Genomic DNA, 15,669 nt, shown 5'->3' on the forward strand with positions numbered 1-15,669 from the left:
ATGTGGCTGTCCGCCATTTTGTATATACATAGTTATAGTATTTAGATTTAAGATTCTTTGTTCTTTTCCTTCCTTCTTCTTTCTACTAATGACCATTTCCGGTCACCCGATCAGGAGCGGGAATTTCGTGGGTCCTGATTGGTGGCTTACCGACGTGAACAGGGCGCGGCCCTGCCCGTGGGGTGAGAAGGACACTTTTTTTGCCTGGACGACGAGGAGAGAGGGTTAAGAAAATATCGTCGGGACAATAAGTCAGTCTTAAGACAAAGAACCAGCCCAATGTACGAAGTTTAGCGTAGTCCAAAGAGAAGAGAAAGGGACTAGCGACTTGATTGATGAGAGATAGTAGTCTACGAATACTAAGTGCCAAATTTCATACTAGGAATGTTTAATATACCAAAGTCGGCCGAGAAAACCCCCGCAATTATCGAAAACCACCATCAGGACCTCCTGTGATAACTACCGGTAGACCTTTTCTTTCTTTCCTTCTTTTTCCTCTTATTAGTATAGTATTAGATTAAGTTAGATATAAGTTAATTATAAGTTAGTGATTAGACCCTATATCGTGGTAATTAAAATTTTGTAAGATTCCGGACGAGAGTAGACCTGTTGTATATTCATGTATTTGTCTCTGACGGGCATCTCTGTATACCTGTTAATCCCTGTTGTAATAAATTATTGTTTAAGTGATATTCTTGGAACTATTTGTCTCGTACATCCTTAACTCTCACAATGGCGTCCGCGACAGGATGCCCGTTGTAAAAAGAACTCTCGTTCAGATCGATCTTCGAAATTGAGTATTGTATAGTTTTAAGGTAACTGTTCATTTATCTTAGTCAGTTATGGACCGGGAGGACGAGCAAGTTTTAGAGCATAGGGGAGAAGTTAAACTTGAGAACCTTCCCATTGTAGTTACAGGGTTTTTGGGAATGATCCCTACCTTCTCAAATTCCCCGAGCGATAATGTTAATATAATTCAGTTTTTCCGCACGATGGATAACATAGCGCGACTAGCAAAATGGGGAGATGATGTTAAAATTGCTGTTTTACAAGCCAAACTGAAGGGAGATCCGTTAAGTACGTTTATGTGTTTGTTAGAGCACACCCCCATACCAGATTTCGGAGAAATAAAGCGGAATTTGATAAAATGCTATGAGAAGTTTGAAGGTAGAGAGAGAGGGCATTTGGATCAATTGCTGAACATAAAGCAAGGAGNGACCGGTGAATCCCCCGCATTCCTCCTTTTAGGCTTCGATCCTCGGATACCCGAAGTGTTCCCCACAGGGACACAAACGACTACGAGTATTTCTGACCATAGGAAGGAAATAATGGAAAAATTAACCGTACTTAGGAATCAGGCATATTTAAGGGGTCGGCACCAAAATCTAGATAATAGGGGGAGATGTAACTTACAAAGGAAGGCGCGGAGGTTTGAAGTAGGCCAAAGAGTGTGGGTGTTGCGAAAGCATCGTGGGAGAAAATTTGGCAAGTTCTCCCCCAAGTACTTAGGTCCTTTTCGTATCACCCGGATCCTAGGTCCTGTAACCGCGGAGTTAGGAGAAACTTCAAAGGATAAGACATTTGTAATCCACTTCGATAGACTTAAGCCATATTTCTCACATACTGTGCATCGAAATCATACACCGAACAGGACTAACCGAGAGGATCACCTTGACCAGCCCGAAGATGAAGAAGAGGAGGATGAAGGTAACATAATACGAAGTTACCAACAACGCATCGCACCCCCGAGTCATATCAGAGAACCTGTACATCAGGAAGCCAGGACAACGCCAAGTGATCAACTACAGGACTCATATCAAGGCAGATACAACCTCAGAGGGAGGAGAGTGGACTATCACAAACTCCACTGTGGAGTTTGAGCTCCCCTGATGAGGGCATGTGTGGCTGTCCGCCATTTTGTATATACATAGTTATAGTATTTAGATTTAAGATTCTTTGTTCTTTTCCTTCCTTCTTCTTTCTACTAATGACCATTTCCGGTCACCCGATCAGGAGCGGGAATTTCGTGGGTCCTGATTGGTGGCTTACCGACGTGAACAGGGCGCGGCCCTGCCCGTGGGGTACACAAGGTGAACAAAGGGGTAAGAAGGACACTTTTTGCCTGGACGACGAGGAGAAAGGGTTAAGAAAATATCGTCGGGACATTAAGTCAGGCTTAAGACAAAGAACCTGCCCAATGTGCGAAGTTTAGCGTAGTCCAAAGAGAAGAGAAGAGGACTAGTGACTTGATTGATGAGAGATAGTAGTCTACGGAAACTAAGTGCCAAATTTCATACTAGGAATGTTTAATATACCAAAGTCGGCCGAGAAAACCCCCGCAATTATCGGAAACCACCATCAGGACCTCCTGTGCTAACTACCGGTAGACCTTTTCTTTCCTTCCTTCCTTTTCCTCTTATTAGTATAGTGTTAGATTAAGTTAGATGTAAGTTAATTATAAGTTAGTGATTAGAACCTATATCGTGATAATTAAAAATTGTAAGATTCCGGACGAGAGTAGAGACCTGTTGTATATCTGTGTATTTGTCTCTGACGGGCATCTCTGTGTTACCTGTTAATCCCTGTTGTAATAAATTATTGTTTAATTGATATTCGTTGGAACGATTTGTCTCGTACATCTTTAACTTTCACAATGGCGTCCGCGACAGGATGCCCGTTGTAAAAAGAACTCTCGTTCAGATCGATCTTCGAAATTGAGTATTGTATAGTTTTAAGGTAACTGTTCATTTATCTTAGTCAGTTATGGACCGGGAGGACGAGCAAGTTTTAGAGCATAAGGGAGAAGTTAAACTTGAGAACCTTCCCATTGTAGTTACAGGGTTTTTGGGAATGATCCCTACCTTCTCAAATTCCCCGAGCGATAATGTTAATATAATTCAGTTTTTCCGCACGATGGATAACATAGCGCGACTAGCAAAATGGGGAGATGATGTTAAAATTGCGGTTTTACAAGCCAAACTGAAGGGAGATCCGTTAAATACGTTTATGTGTTTGTTAGAGCACACCCCCATACCAGATTTCGGAGAAATAAAGCGGAATTTGATAAAATGCTATGAGAAGTTTGAAGGTAGAGAGAGAGGGCATTTGGATCAATTGCTGAACATAAAGCAAGGAGGGAGAGAATTAATTAGTGATTATATTGTTAGGACAAAGACGGTTATGTCCAGGGCCATCCAGGAAAACCGTACTGTTGTTTCGTTCAAGGATGACGTCATTAAGGAAAGATTTATTAGAGGTCTCCATCAGAATATCCGTTGCCATGTGAGCCGCCGTGAGCCTGAGACGTTAGAACAGGCCTTCGAATGGGCCGAGAAGGAGGAACGTGTGGAGAGAGAATGTGGTAGCTCACGGGAAATTAGAAATATAGGTTACAATGCCCACAGTGATCAACGGTGTGAGGAGGGAAGGGAAAGCGCTAATCCTGTAATGCTCCACAGAGATGACGATCGCTTGGCAAGTTTAGAAAAAGGTATGAAATCCCTTCTCGAAGTCGTGACGAAGCTAGTCGAAACCCGGCCAGAAAGGCGCGACTATCCCGGCCGCCGGTGCTTTATTTGCGATAGCCCGAATCATCTTGCCCGTAGATGTCCAAATCGTAAGAGCCATGCTTTAAACTAGGACAGGAACTCGATGACGGTCAGCGTAGAGTTCCTAGTCTGGTGGTTAATCTGACCAAATTTATATTGTCTGGAAAGGGACTCCCATTAATAATTGGTAGCATGAAAACCGGGAACCTGAGATTCCTAATAGACACGGGAGCCGAGAAGTCCCTGATCGATTTGGGTTTCATCCGCAGGAAGAGTCGACCGGAGATTAACAACGCAATGACTAACGACAGATTAACTAGTATCCGGGGTATTAATGGTGCGATCACACAATGTGATCAGTTTTTGAGTTTAGTTATGAGCTATAATGGTAAAACAGTCCCGATCCGTTGTTGTTGTATGAAGTTTCCCCCCAATTTAGAATATGAGGGTATTATTGGGATGGATGTCATGGAGCAGTTCCCTTCCCTGATAGCCAGTGCGAGCGAGCATATCAAGCAGGAATTTTTATCAAAGTCGAAGAAGGGTCCGCTAAGGTCCTCATTCGAATGCTTGAGTAGCGGGCTATTATCTGAGTCCCCATCTCTGGGAACGCATATGTCGAATAGTAGTGACCAAGTAACCCGCATACTCAACCGGTATCCTGGTCTTTTTGCCGAATCGATCGAAGATTTAGAAGGTACGAAATTATTTACCCATAAACCCGAAGTAGACACCACCCGTGTAGTCAATGTTAGGCAATACCGTATACCCCAATGCTATCTGGCGGATCTAAAAAAGTTGATTGATTCCTACTTAAGAGTGGGAATTATAGAGAGAAGTTCTTCAGAATGGAATTCCCCCATTCACATTGTAAAAAAGGAGTCGGGCGAAATCAGGATGACACTAGATTTGCGCAAGGTCAATGAGATTACGAAACCCCAGATGTTCCCTTTAGCTAGAGTTGACGAGATCCTAAGCACCTTCCATGGGAGTAGATATTTTTCGGTGATTGATTTAAAATCGGGGTATTTCCAGATCCCTTTAGACCCGGCGGTAAGGCACATATTCGCCTTCACCACGCCGTGGGCTAAGTACCAGTTAACACGGATTCCCCAGGGAGGAAAAAATAGCGGTCGTTTTTTCCAGTATTGCATGTCACGCCTCCTTGCCCCATTCATAGGCGTAAACTGCTATGTTTTCCAGGACGATATCATCCTTTTCTCTCCTACTCTAGAGGAACACTTAAAACTCATCGATCAAGTAATCAAAATATTATATGACGCTAATCTGAAACTCCACCCTACTAAGAGCAGGTTCGGGGTAGAAGAAATCAAATACCTTGGTCACGTGATTGGGATGAAAGGAATCTACCCGGACCCTTGTAATGTAGAAGCTATTAAGAAAGGTAACCCACCGCGGAATGTTAGGGACGTTCGTAGTTTCTTGGGGATGGTGGGGTTTTTTCGGAACTTTATCCCTAACTTCTCCAAATTAGCATTACCTCTAACGGAATTAACGAAAAAGGGAAAACCCTTCTCATGGGATGAGAATTGCCAGGCGAGTTTTATAAAATTTAAGGAAGTATTATCCAACCCCCCGTTGTTAGCACACCCCGATTTCTCATCCCCATTCGTTTTGTATACTGATGCGTCTGATCGATCGTCAGGAGCAGTCCTCGGCCAGCAACGAGATGACGGCGTAGTCCCATTAGGATATTTTAGCCGGAAATTTAGAGGACCGGAATTGCGTTATTCCACTATTGAGAAGGAGTGCCTAGCCATAATTCTATCCCTCCAACATTTCAAATCCCTTATATTGGGCCATGATGTAAAGGTATACTCTGATCATAAACCCCTATCATATCTTAGGAATATGAATAACCAAAATGATCGACTAATGAGGTGGGCAATCGAGCTGTCTAACTATAACATTATAGTAGCACATGTTAAAGGCAAGAATAACCCTGTAGCTGACCTCATGTCGCGCCCAATAAGCCCCAATTCCCAACACGATTCTATGAACCACAGTTCGAGTGGGGAAAATGGGAATTTGTATCAACGGGTTATAAAGTCTCAGGAAGAGGATGAGTTCCTAAGTACCATGAAACAGGGGCTGGAGAACGACCGTCGGAAGGGAGAGTTCATTAATGTTAAGGGAACCATCCAGCCGGAATATCAACTTGATGGTGAGGTATTAGTCCATGTTAAGCCTGGTCGGTATAACTTATACCGGTGGAAGCGCGTCTGTGTTGGAAAAGGTATGAGTAGGGAGGTAGTTAGGGCCTGCCATGAGTCCGGCATGGGAGGGCACTTAGGTGCTGAAAAGACGAGTCAGTTGGTTGACAGACATTATCATGTTAAAAACCTTCATGCTATAGCTAAGTCCATTATAAAAGGTTGCAAAACTTGCCAGCGATTCAATCTCCATCGTGGAAAGGAGCCATTTCAAGAGACGGAGGTAGCAAGCTTCCCTTTCCAAAAATTAGCAATAGATATTATCGGTCCCTTAACTGTAACAAACAGCGGAAATAGATACATCCTATCGGTTATCGATGTGTTCACGAGATATGCGGAAGTTATCCCTCTTCGGGATCAAACAGCCAAGGTCATCGCTGATGTTATATTCGAACGTATTGTATGCCGTTATGGGTGCCCCGAAGTGATTATCTCTGACAGGGGGGCAAATTTCACGTCCACATTATTCAATGATTTATGCGAAACCTTAGGTATTACACGCAAAGTCACCACTGCTTACCGCCCGTGTGCGAATTCAGTGTGTGAAAGGTTTAATAAATCGATCTGCGGAATAATAGCCCGGTTATCGAGAGGTAGGAATCGGGATTGGGATCAGTATATTGCCCAAGCGGCTTTTTCCTATAATAACGCGACCCATTCTTCGACCGGTGAATCCCCCGCATTCCTCCTTTTAGGCTTCGATCCTCGGATACCCGAAGTGTTCCCCACAGGGACACAAACTACTACGAGTATTTCTGACCATAGGAAGGAAATAATGGAAAAATTAACCGTACTTAGGAATCAGGCATATTTAAGGGGTCGGCACCAAAATCTAGATAATAGGGGGAGATGTAACTTACAAAGGAAGGCGCGGAGGTTTGAAGTAGGCCAAAGAGTGTGGGTGTTGCGAAAGCATCGTGGGAGAAAATTTGGCAAGTTCTCCCCCAAGTACTTAGGTCCTTTTCGTATCACCCGGATCCTAGGTCCTGTAACCGCGGAGTTAGGAGAAACTTCAAAGGATAAGACATTTGTAATCCACTTCGATAGACTTAAGCCATATTTCTCACATACTGTGCATCGAAATCATACACCGAACAGGACTAACCGAGAGGATCACCTTGACCAGCCCGAAGATGAAGAAGAGGAGGATGAAGGTAACATAATACGAAGTTACCAACAACGCATCGCACCCCCGAGTCATATCAGAGAACCTGTACATCAGGAAGCCAGGACAACGCCAAGTGATCAACTACAGGACTCATATCAAGGCAGATACAACCTCAGAGGGAGGAGAGTGGACTATCACAAACTCCACTGTGGAGTTTGAGCTCCCCTGATGAGGGCTTGTGTGGCTGTCCGCCATTTTGTATATACATAGTTATAGTATTTAGATTTAAGATTCTTTGTTCTTTTCCTTCCTTCTTCTTCATACTAATGACCATTTCCGGTCACCCGATCAGGAGCGGGAATTTCGTGGGTCCTGATTGGTGGCTTACCGACGTGAACAGGGCGCGGCCCTGCCCGTGGGGTACACAAGGTGAACAAAGGGGTGAGAAGGACACTTTTTGCCTGGACGACGAGGAGAGAGGGTTAAGAAAATATCGTCGGGACAATAAGTCAGTCTTAAGACAAAGAACCAGCCCAATGTACGAAGTTTAGCGTAGTCCAAAGAGAAGAGAAAGGGACTAGCGACTTGATTGATGAGAGATAGTAGTCTACGAATACTAAGTGCCAAATTTCATACTAGGAATGTTTAATATACCAAAGTCGGCCGAGAAAACCCCCGCAATTATCGAAAACCACCATCAGGACCTCCTGTGATAACTACCGGTAGACCTTTTCTTTCTTTCCTTCTTTTTCCTCTTATTAGTATAGTATTAGATTAAGTTAGATATAAGTTAATTATAAGTTAGTGATTAGACCCTATATCGTGGTAATTAAAATTTTGTAAGATTCCGGACGAGAGTAGACCTGTTGTATATTCGTGTATTTGTCTCTGACGGGCATCTCTGTATACCTGTTAATCCCTGTTGTAATAAATTATTGTTTAAGTGATATTCTTGGAACTATTTGTCTCGTACATCCTTAACTCTCACACACCTCAGAACCATGGGGAGGTAGAGTTTGTGACCAATATTTAACTGAGTATTCTGGCTTTTTAAATTATCTCAATCCCGGTGATGACGTTTTAGCCAACAGAGGGTTTAACATAGCTGACACTGTAGATTTCTATTGTGCAAAACTTCTATTTCTAGCCTACACAAGAGGAACAACTTTCAGCTACAGATGATATGTAGAGCAGAAAACTTTCACATCTAAGGATACATGTAGAAAGAATAATTGGCCACATCCAAAATCAATATAGAATCTTGCAGTCTACATTACCAATTGAACTGCTTACAGTTAGAACTAAAGGTTCTGTAACAATTGAAAAGTTGTAACAATTTGTTGTCTTCTAATAAACTTGTCAAACAGTGTAGTTCCATTTGATTAATAATTCTGATTATCAGTCAGATGGAATTACAATATTTATTCAATACTGTAATACTTTCTGGGTTTTTATTTTTGTTGCTTAAAAGTGGTAATTTTTACACCAAACTAAACAATTTGCTATACAATAGAGAAGTGTTTTTCAACCTTCTTGAATATGCGACCCCTTTACAAGTTAAAAAATTCTGGCGACCCCCCCTAGGGCCATATTAAAACTATATCAGTGATTTTAAAAACTGTATTTAATTTTCTTTCTGTTGAGAAAAATTATTGTTGATTAAAATGAAAATTTCAGAAGAATCGACAATAATTTAACACATAAAGTATGAAACTTCCTTTAATTATAACATTAGGCACAGGGAACTGTTGACTTTTTTTTAGGATCTGAATTTTCAGCTTCTACTTTTTATTTCCTTTTGCAAATCAGCTCAACACTTTTTCCGCTATCTTTTTCTGGGGTGGGCCATAATTCTCGCTGAAATTGTTGTTTTTTTAATGTAATGTAGGACCTACAAACACTTGTCTTTTTCTTCTACCCGCGACCCCCGTATAAGGCTTCACGACCCCCATGGGGGTCGCAACCCACAGGTTGAAAAACACTGCAATAGAGTATTTTATTCTATAAAATTTGTACATGCAATTAATGGCTGGAAAGCAGTGCAACAGTGGCTGGAAAGAAAATTTTTTGCAATTAGCTCTGGTAAAATACAGTGCATAAAAAAGGCCTTACTTTGTTGCACAATGCTTGCTGACAACAATTCATCACATTTAATGCATTCAATGTAAATGGACTTTTTGTCCAAACAATAGAATCACATTAACTATCATTGCAAATAAACAACTGAGTTTGAACTTGATAATAGTACACATGATCTTTCTTTAGTGTGAATTTACTCACATTTAAAAAGTTTGGAGGGTTTCTTCTATACTTTCAACTCTTTTATACTATGAGCACTTAATTTCCATCAAACCTGCTCCACAGCAATTGAAATTGACAATGTTGCACCAATGTAAGACCAGGACAAATTTAAGGGAAGTCCACAAGCTTTGGTACTAAAATTTTCATGTTTTTTACATTGTATTATTTTATATTGAGCAGAAGCACTTTATTCGTGTTCACAACCCCATGCAGTTGCAGCCTTCCTAAAAGAGAATTCTTTAGGGTAATAAATTTTTTTAATTAATAAAACTGGTGGAGTCTTTATATCTGCTCTACAAACACTTTTCATAACAGAAGCAGTTATTCTTCCTGATCTATGCACAAACCACAGCTTGCTTCTACTCTGTGATAAAAGACACTCCAAACTGGAAGGCAAAGAGAGGTTTTATTTTACAGACTGTACAGCGTGAAGATAGGAACAAGAATGAGGAACACGTGGCAGTGTTGCCGGTGTGTAAACTACATAACATACCCTGGTGGTGGAACCAGACATAACAAAAAGTAAATATTTTTCTTTAACACTCCTCTTAAATTTTTAAATTTTTGTTACACTCACTACAATCAAGATTTAAGATAAAAAAGAAATTAAGAGACCGGTCCAGAGTGCATAGGAAGCGGTCTCATTTAAATTTACAGACTCCTATACAATTTCTAAGTACTCAAATTTAATCCGAGATAGTGGTTTTTAAATATATCACCCAACTGTTCATTGCTGTCTATGTGCTTTACTGTTATTTCTGTTCCTATCTTTTCCTTTACAAAATGGTATTTAACGCAAATATGTTTGGTTCGTTTAGAAGCTTTCTTATCATCTTCCTGTTGGTGTTTCACACAACATGTCTATCCATCCTTTGGACTGCATGTGAACTTCTACTCTAAACTTCCATAAGTTCCAGTTTTTAGCACCCTTCAGTTTAGCAATAGTAAAGGTATTACTCACAGATTCCATTTTTAGTAAGACGACTTGATCAATGAAATTCAGATACTTAATTCTTCGATTAAAATTGACTTATCCTGACGTGGCCTGGGCCCATAACCTGATAAAAGATACTCCAAACTGGAAGGCAAAGAGAAGTTTTATTTTACAGACTGTACAGTGTGAAGGTGGGAACAAGAATGATGAACACATGGCAGTGTTGCTGGTGTGTAAACTACATAACACACCTTGATGGTGGAACCTGGCATAACAAAAATTAAATATTTTTCTTTAACACTCTGTGCTTGTGTGTGTGTGTTTTTTTTTTTATTAAATCAATTTCTTCATCTGTCAGGTGCAAAGTTTCAAACATTGTCCTGCAGTGATTTAATAGCCAATCCTAGGGTAAAGCAGCTTTTTTAACATCAAACAGAATTGTAAGTGGGTTCCAAAGAAAAGATGAATTGGCATGGTTTATAAAAGAATTGGAGTAACCTGGCATCACTTACAAAATTGCAGCAATTAGATTATGAACAGAGATTTTGTTCAAAAGCTGTTCAAATTCTGTCTTATTAGGTTTTAATTATATCCGACTCACCAAATAAACCATATCCAGTTCATAAGCCAGCAGAAAAAATTCTTTCTACGAACGTTTTTGTTTATATGTAATAGACATCCTCAGGTATTGATGATATCAAACTAACGGCTAGTCAAATAGAACGTTTTTGAAAGTTCCGTTTAACGACGTAATTCGAATATGATGCGTTAAAATTAAAATATGTAAAATATATAAAATACTGTATTACCCAGATTTCAAAAGGACATAGCATTGTATGTCAGGTACATCAATGACGTACTCATCGTATGGAATAAGGTACCCAACATTGATTTGGTACTTAACTATTTTAACGATAACCCCTATGGCATGACATTGAAAGTTGAACAGGAGAGTCAGACAACTGTACACTTTTTGGATATTGCCATCAAAATGGAACAAGGTCAGCTTTCCACCTGTGTGTACCGTAAGGACTCATATGCACCTCTATTTATACATAACTGGTCACATGACCCTTACTCTTACAAAGTCTCTGCTTTTCGAGCGTTGGTAAAAAGGGCGCGCACACATTGTTCGGAGCAAAATGAAAAGGAGAACGAATTGTCAAGGATCGAGACCCTTGCAACACAACATGGATACCCCTCCTCTTTAGGTCAAGCCTCTCGTAAAACAATACATAAATAGGAGGGAGAAAAATATGCCGCAAGACGAACAAATGAGGGTTATCACATACAACAAAACACTTACTAATATATATAGACACCCCCCGGCTTTTTGCGTTCGCTAAAACGCATAAAGAATCACCCTCCCTGAGACCTGTTCTTGATAAGGCCAGATCCCTGACGCATTTGTTGGATTCGGCGGTGCACAAACGGATACATGAAAGCTTGAGTAATTATCCGTGGATAATCAAAAACTCCACAGATTTAATAGATACTTTGCGACCTCTTACCGTAACACAGGATGCGTACATCACAGTCCTTGACTTTGTATCTCTATACCCATTGATCAAAATAGAACCGTGTTTCTGTGCGATTAGGGATCTATTACTTAGTGAACCCGGTGCCACTGTACATCGTAAGCACATTTTAGAGCTGACACACATTCTACGTCACACCTCTTTTTTCCGCTTTAACAAAAATATGTACTTACAAAAGCGTGGCGTGCCCATGGGCAGCCCCTATCTGGGGATTTGTGCGAGTTGGTAATAAGGCAGCTCAAAGGAAAGGTCATACCCCAGTTCGTTTCCAACATTTACATATACAAGAGATATGTAGATGACATATTTATTCTATGGAAAGAGGAACCGAACATAAACAATTTCATAAGTATAATGAATAACAATCCTTACGGCCTCACCCTCAAATTGGATCAGATGAGCAATACTGATGCACATTTCCTGGATATCCACCTTCAACTTGATGGCACTAGGGTGATAACGAAAGTACATTACAAGTCATGCTATAAGCCATTGTTCATCCCCGCCAACTCTGTGGACCCATACTCTTATAAGATCGCGGCTTTCCGTGCCCTAATAAAACGGGCTTTCACGCACCATACTAGAGCTGAAGACACGGAGAAAGAGTTAGTATGAATCCAGAACATAGCATTACAGCACGGATATAGCAGGAGCCTAGTAAACAACCTTTCCAGCGCATACTCCTCTCGAATGGCCGCAAGCTACACTTCTAACACACGGGTAGCGACCTACGGAACGCAAAACACAGGTAGCATACAGCCTCGTGTGGTGGTTGAGTACAACCACCACCTCAACTCCATTTATAGGGAGATTGCCTCCCATACTAATACTAAAATTACATACAAGAGGCCAAGCACGGTATATGGACTACTCCGCAGTGGCAAAGACAAGATAAATAGAAAGCAAGCACCGGGTGTTTACATGGTCCCTCTCTGGGATGACAGGTTTCAAAGGGAATTAGTATATATTGGGTCTACAAAGCGCTCATTGAATAAAAGATTGAAGGAGCACGATTATGATATCGTTAATAAAAGGCACACCACCGCCCTGTCAACATTTGCGACTGAACCAGGCATAAGAGCTGACCTACATGAGGCCAAACTGATTAAACTGTCTCACCGTGTAGAACACCTACGAAACCTTGAGGCACTTGAAATTTACAAAGCCGGGTTACGCACCAATTGCATTAACTCTAAGGATGCTGGTAATTTGTCACACGCTTGGAAATACTGCTATGAAGGAACAGGCAATGACCACAATAGTGGTTAGAAGCCACACCCCTATTTTGTGTATTTATATATGTCACTATAGGAGCGTATGTAGCACATTTATGTCATTATATGTAAGTCAACGTATGTAGCACATATATGTCATTATAGGAATGTATTTTCACATTTAACATGTCGTTGCCATGGCAATGCACACGCTTAACTTTTTATTCTTTTAAATTACGTTGGTAAAGTTCCATTTTTTGAAAATAATTTCAGAATTTTTGTTCTATGCATTCACATGTTCGAATATAACTGGTTTTTTAAACCTGAAGAAGACCGAATGTACGGTTGAAAACGTTAGTTTGCTATTAAATGTTTATTACTGGAGTTATAAGGTTTAGGAGTGTTAATTTATATAAAGAGAGATTGCAAGGACTACTAAAGTACACCTAGCATATCGACGCTCTCCTAAGATCTTCTCTCTTATCAGAAATGATAAAAACCGTATAAAAGATTCTAACTCTCCAGGGGTTTATGCGGTTCCTCTTCAAGATCACCGAGTTGACCATGCTTTAACATACATTGGAGCTACCGCAAGAGGTCTCGCCACGAGGATGAAAAAACATAAATACTCGATAAGAAAAAAGCTGACCACAATGGCACTAGCAACATATGCAAATGATGACGACGTTCATGTTGATCTAAAAAACGCTAAATTACTACACAAAGTATCGGATAAAGCACAACTCAAGTACCTCAAATCGCTGGAGATATATAAGGCAATTAAAAAAGGGGTCGGTATTAATTTCAAAGAAACCGATACGCTTTCCGTAGCATGGCATGCCATGTTTGAATTAAATCCCAATGATTAAAATGCGCATTGAAGATATTTTAAATTACAGAGGATATTTACGACATGATCTACGTGAAATCAATTGATTATTTATTTGGATATGTTTTAAATATTTTACATATTTTAATTTTAACACATCATATTTGAATTATGTCGTTTAATGGAACTTTCAAAAACGTTCTATTTGACTAGCCGTTAGTTCGATATCGTCAATACCTGAGGATGTCTATTACATATAGATGAAAACGTTTGTAGAAAGAATTTTTTCTGCTGGCTTATGAACTGGATATGGTTTATTTGGTGAGTCGGACATAATTAAAATTAAATAACCAGTTTTTTGAAATACAGTCTTACTAGGTTTGTTTATAATCCAAGCTTTATCACTTGAAGAATGTGGCTTTTGTATATTCTTTTCTTCAATGCATTGCCATTTACCTGCAGTTGCAGCTGATGTAAAGTTTATTTTTCATAGTGGTTTGTAACCACAATCTTTTACATGTGGCACAATAAATTTTTTAGAATGCAATAAATACAGTAGAGCGTCGATTTTCCGAAAGTCAATCATCCGAAAGAATTCCAGTCAACAAATTTAAATTTTCGCCAGTGCTGTGGCGTTTCAATCTTTGGCTATGTCTTGGGCTACTCAAATATTTTACGTTTTTGATACTAAATTAACATCTGAAGTATAATTTTTTTATTATTTTTATATTTTTCAATATATTTATTTTGAATAAAAAAATAATTTTTAACGATACAATAATCTTCGTTAGGCTTAACATCGACGAAAATTCAACGCGAAGCGACACGCAACGGAGAAAAATTTCGAAATCGGATACGTTAAACTATTTTTTCGTACGTAAATCAGTTATCCGAAATATCAGTTATCCGGTCCCCAATTGATTCGGAAAATCGACGCTCTACTGTAGTAATTCCAAACTAAAACATTCTGGAATTGCTATTTATGTTATGATGGTCTTGATAAATATTTGTGTTTATACTGTATGGATGTATGTAGGCTGATGAGGGGTCTTTGTGCCCAAAATGCATTCTACTAAAAATTTGATTGTGGTTAATTAAAGTCTATTTTTTTGTAAAAATTTAGTCTACTTTGCTCCAGTCAGTTCCTGATGTGATAGGCCCTTCAATTTATCATAGCCATATTTATTAGGCTAATTAATTTATTATCTATATATATAAAAATGTGTGTGTGTCCTTCATGCATTACCACACCGTTTATCCGATTGCCGTGAAACTTTGGGAAGTTGTTTAATATACTCCCGCAAAGGTTTCTGGCATAATACGATTGCCATGAAACTTTGGGAAGTTTTTTAATACACTCCCACGAAGGTTTCTGGCATAGTACATTTATCCTACGATAGATGGCGCGCGTGTATACGAGCACTGTGTGTTCTGTGTATTCGATCGATTTCAAATTGTGAAGACCATTTCCTCCCCTCCAAAAAATATCTTTATATATGCATTTGTGAACTGTTATTTATAATATTTGTAATAATTTTTGTTTAATCACTTTATTTCAACTATTTTTTGCTAATTATGTATTCGCTCGAACTTTGTTAAAACCTTAACTGTAACGAACAACAACCAAAGTTGTAGGAGGAAATTTGCTTATTTTATAAAGCGGTCTAGGAATCCACTTTTCCAAATTTTAATATTGACTCAAAATAATTTCAAAAGACAAATTACAATAAAACTGTTTATTATCCAACTATCAGAAATTTCACAACATGCCAAGGAAGAGAGGAAGGAGCAATTAAATAATCAAAATTATAAAGGATTAAAAAATATTATATAAAAATGAGGAATATCGCACTTCTAACAATCTCTGTGTGTATGTGGGCTAAATTTAAAGAATCCGTGCTTCTCACATGTACAGTACAACTGTATGTGGCCTGTTCACGCGATACTTTTAATAAAACTGCTA

General features: G+C 39.5%; 2 protein-coding genes across 2 annotated transcripts in view; one reads left to right on the plus strand and one right to left on the minus strand.

Annotated features, from left to right (window-relative positions):
- The window catches only part of LOC111627739 (BTB/POZ domain-containing protein 6-like), a 34,303-nt gene that overhangs the window by 4,815 nt on the left and 13,819 nt on the right, over positions 1–15,669 (minus strand). The window lies entirely within an intron of this gene.
- LOC111627740 lies at positions 901–3,666 on the plus strand. The gene is made up of 2 exons (XM_023371362.1): positions 901–1,202; positions 3,124–3,666. The coding sequence occupies exons 1-2, from the start codon at positions 930–932 to the stop codon at positions 3,637–3,639; spliced, it is 789 nt and encodes a 262-aa protein (XP_023227130.1). The 5' UTR covers positions 901–929; the 3' UTR covers positions 3,640–3,666.

The sequence above is a fragment of the Centruroides sculpturatus genome, unplaced genomic scaffold (assembly GCF_000671375.1).
Source record: "Centruroides sculpturatus isolate CEXI.00-Female unplaced genomic scaffold, Cexi_2.0 scaffold121, whole genome shotgun sequence".
Taxonomy (NCBI): Eukaryota; Metazoa; Arthropoda; class Arachnida; order Scorpiones; family Buthidae; genus Centruroides; species Centruroides sculpturatus.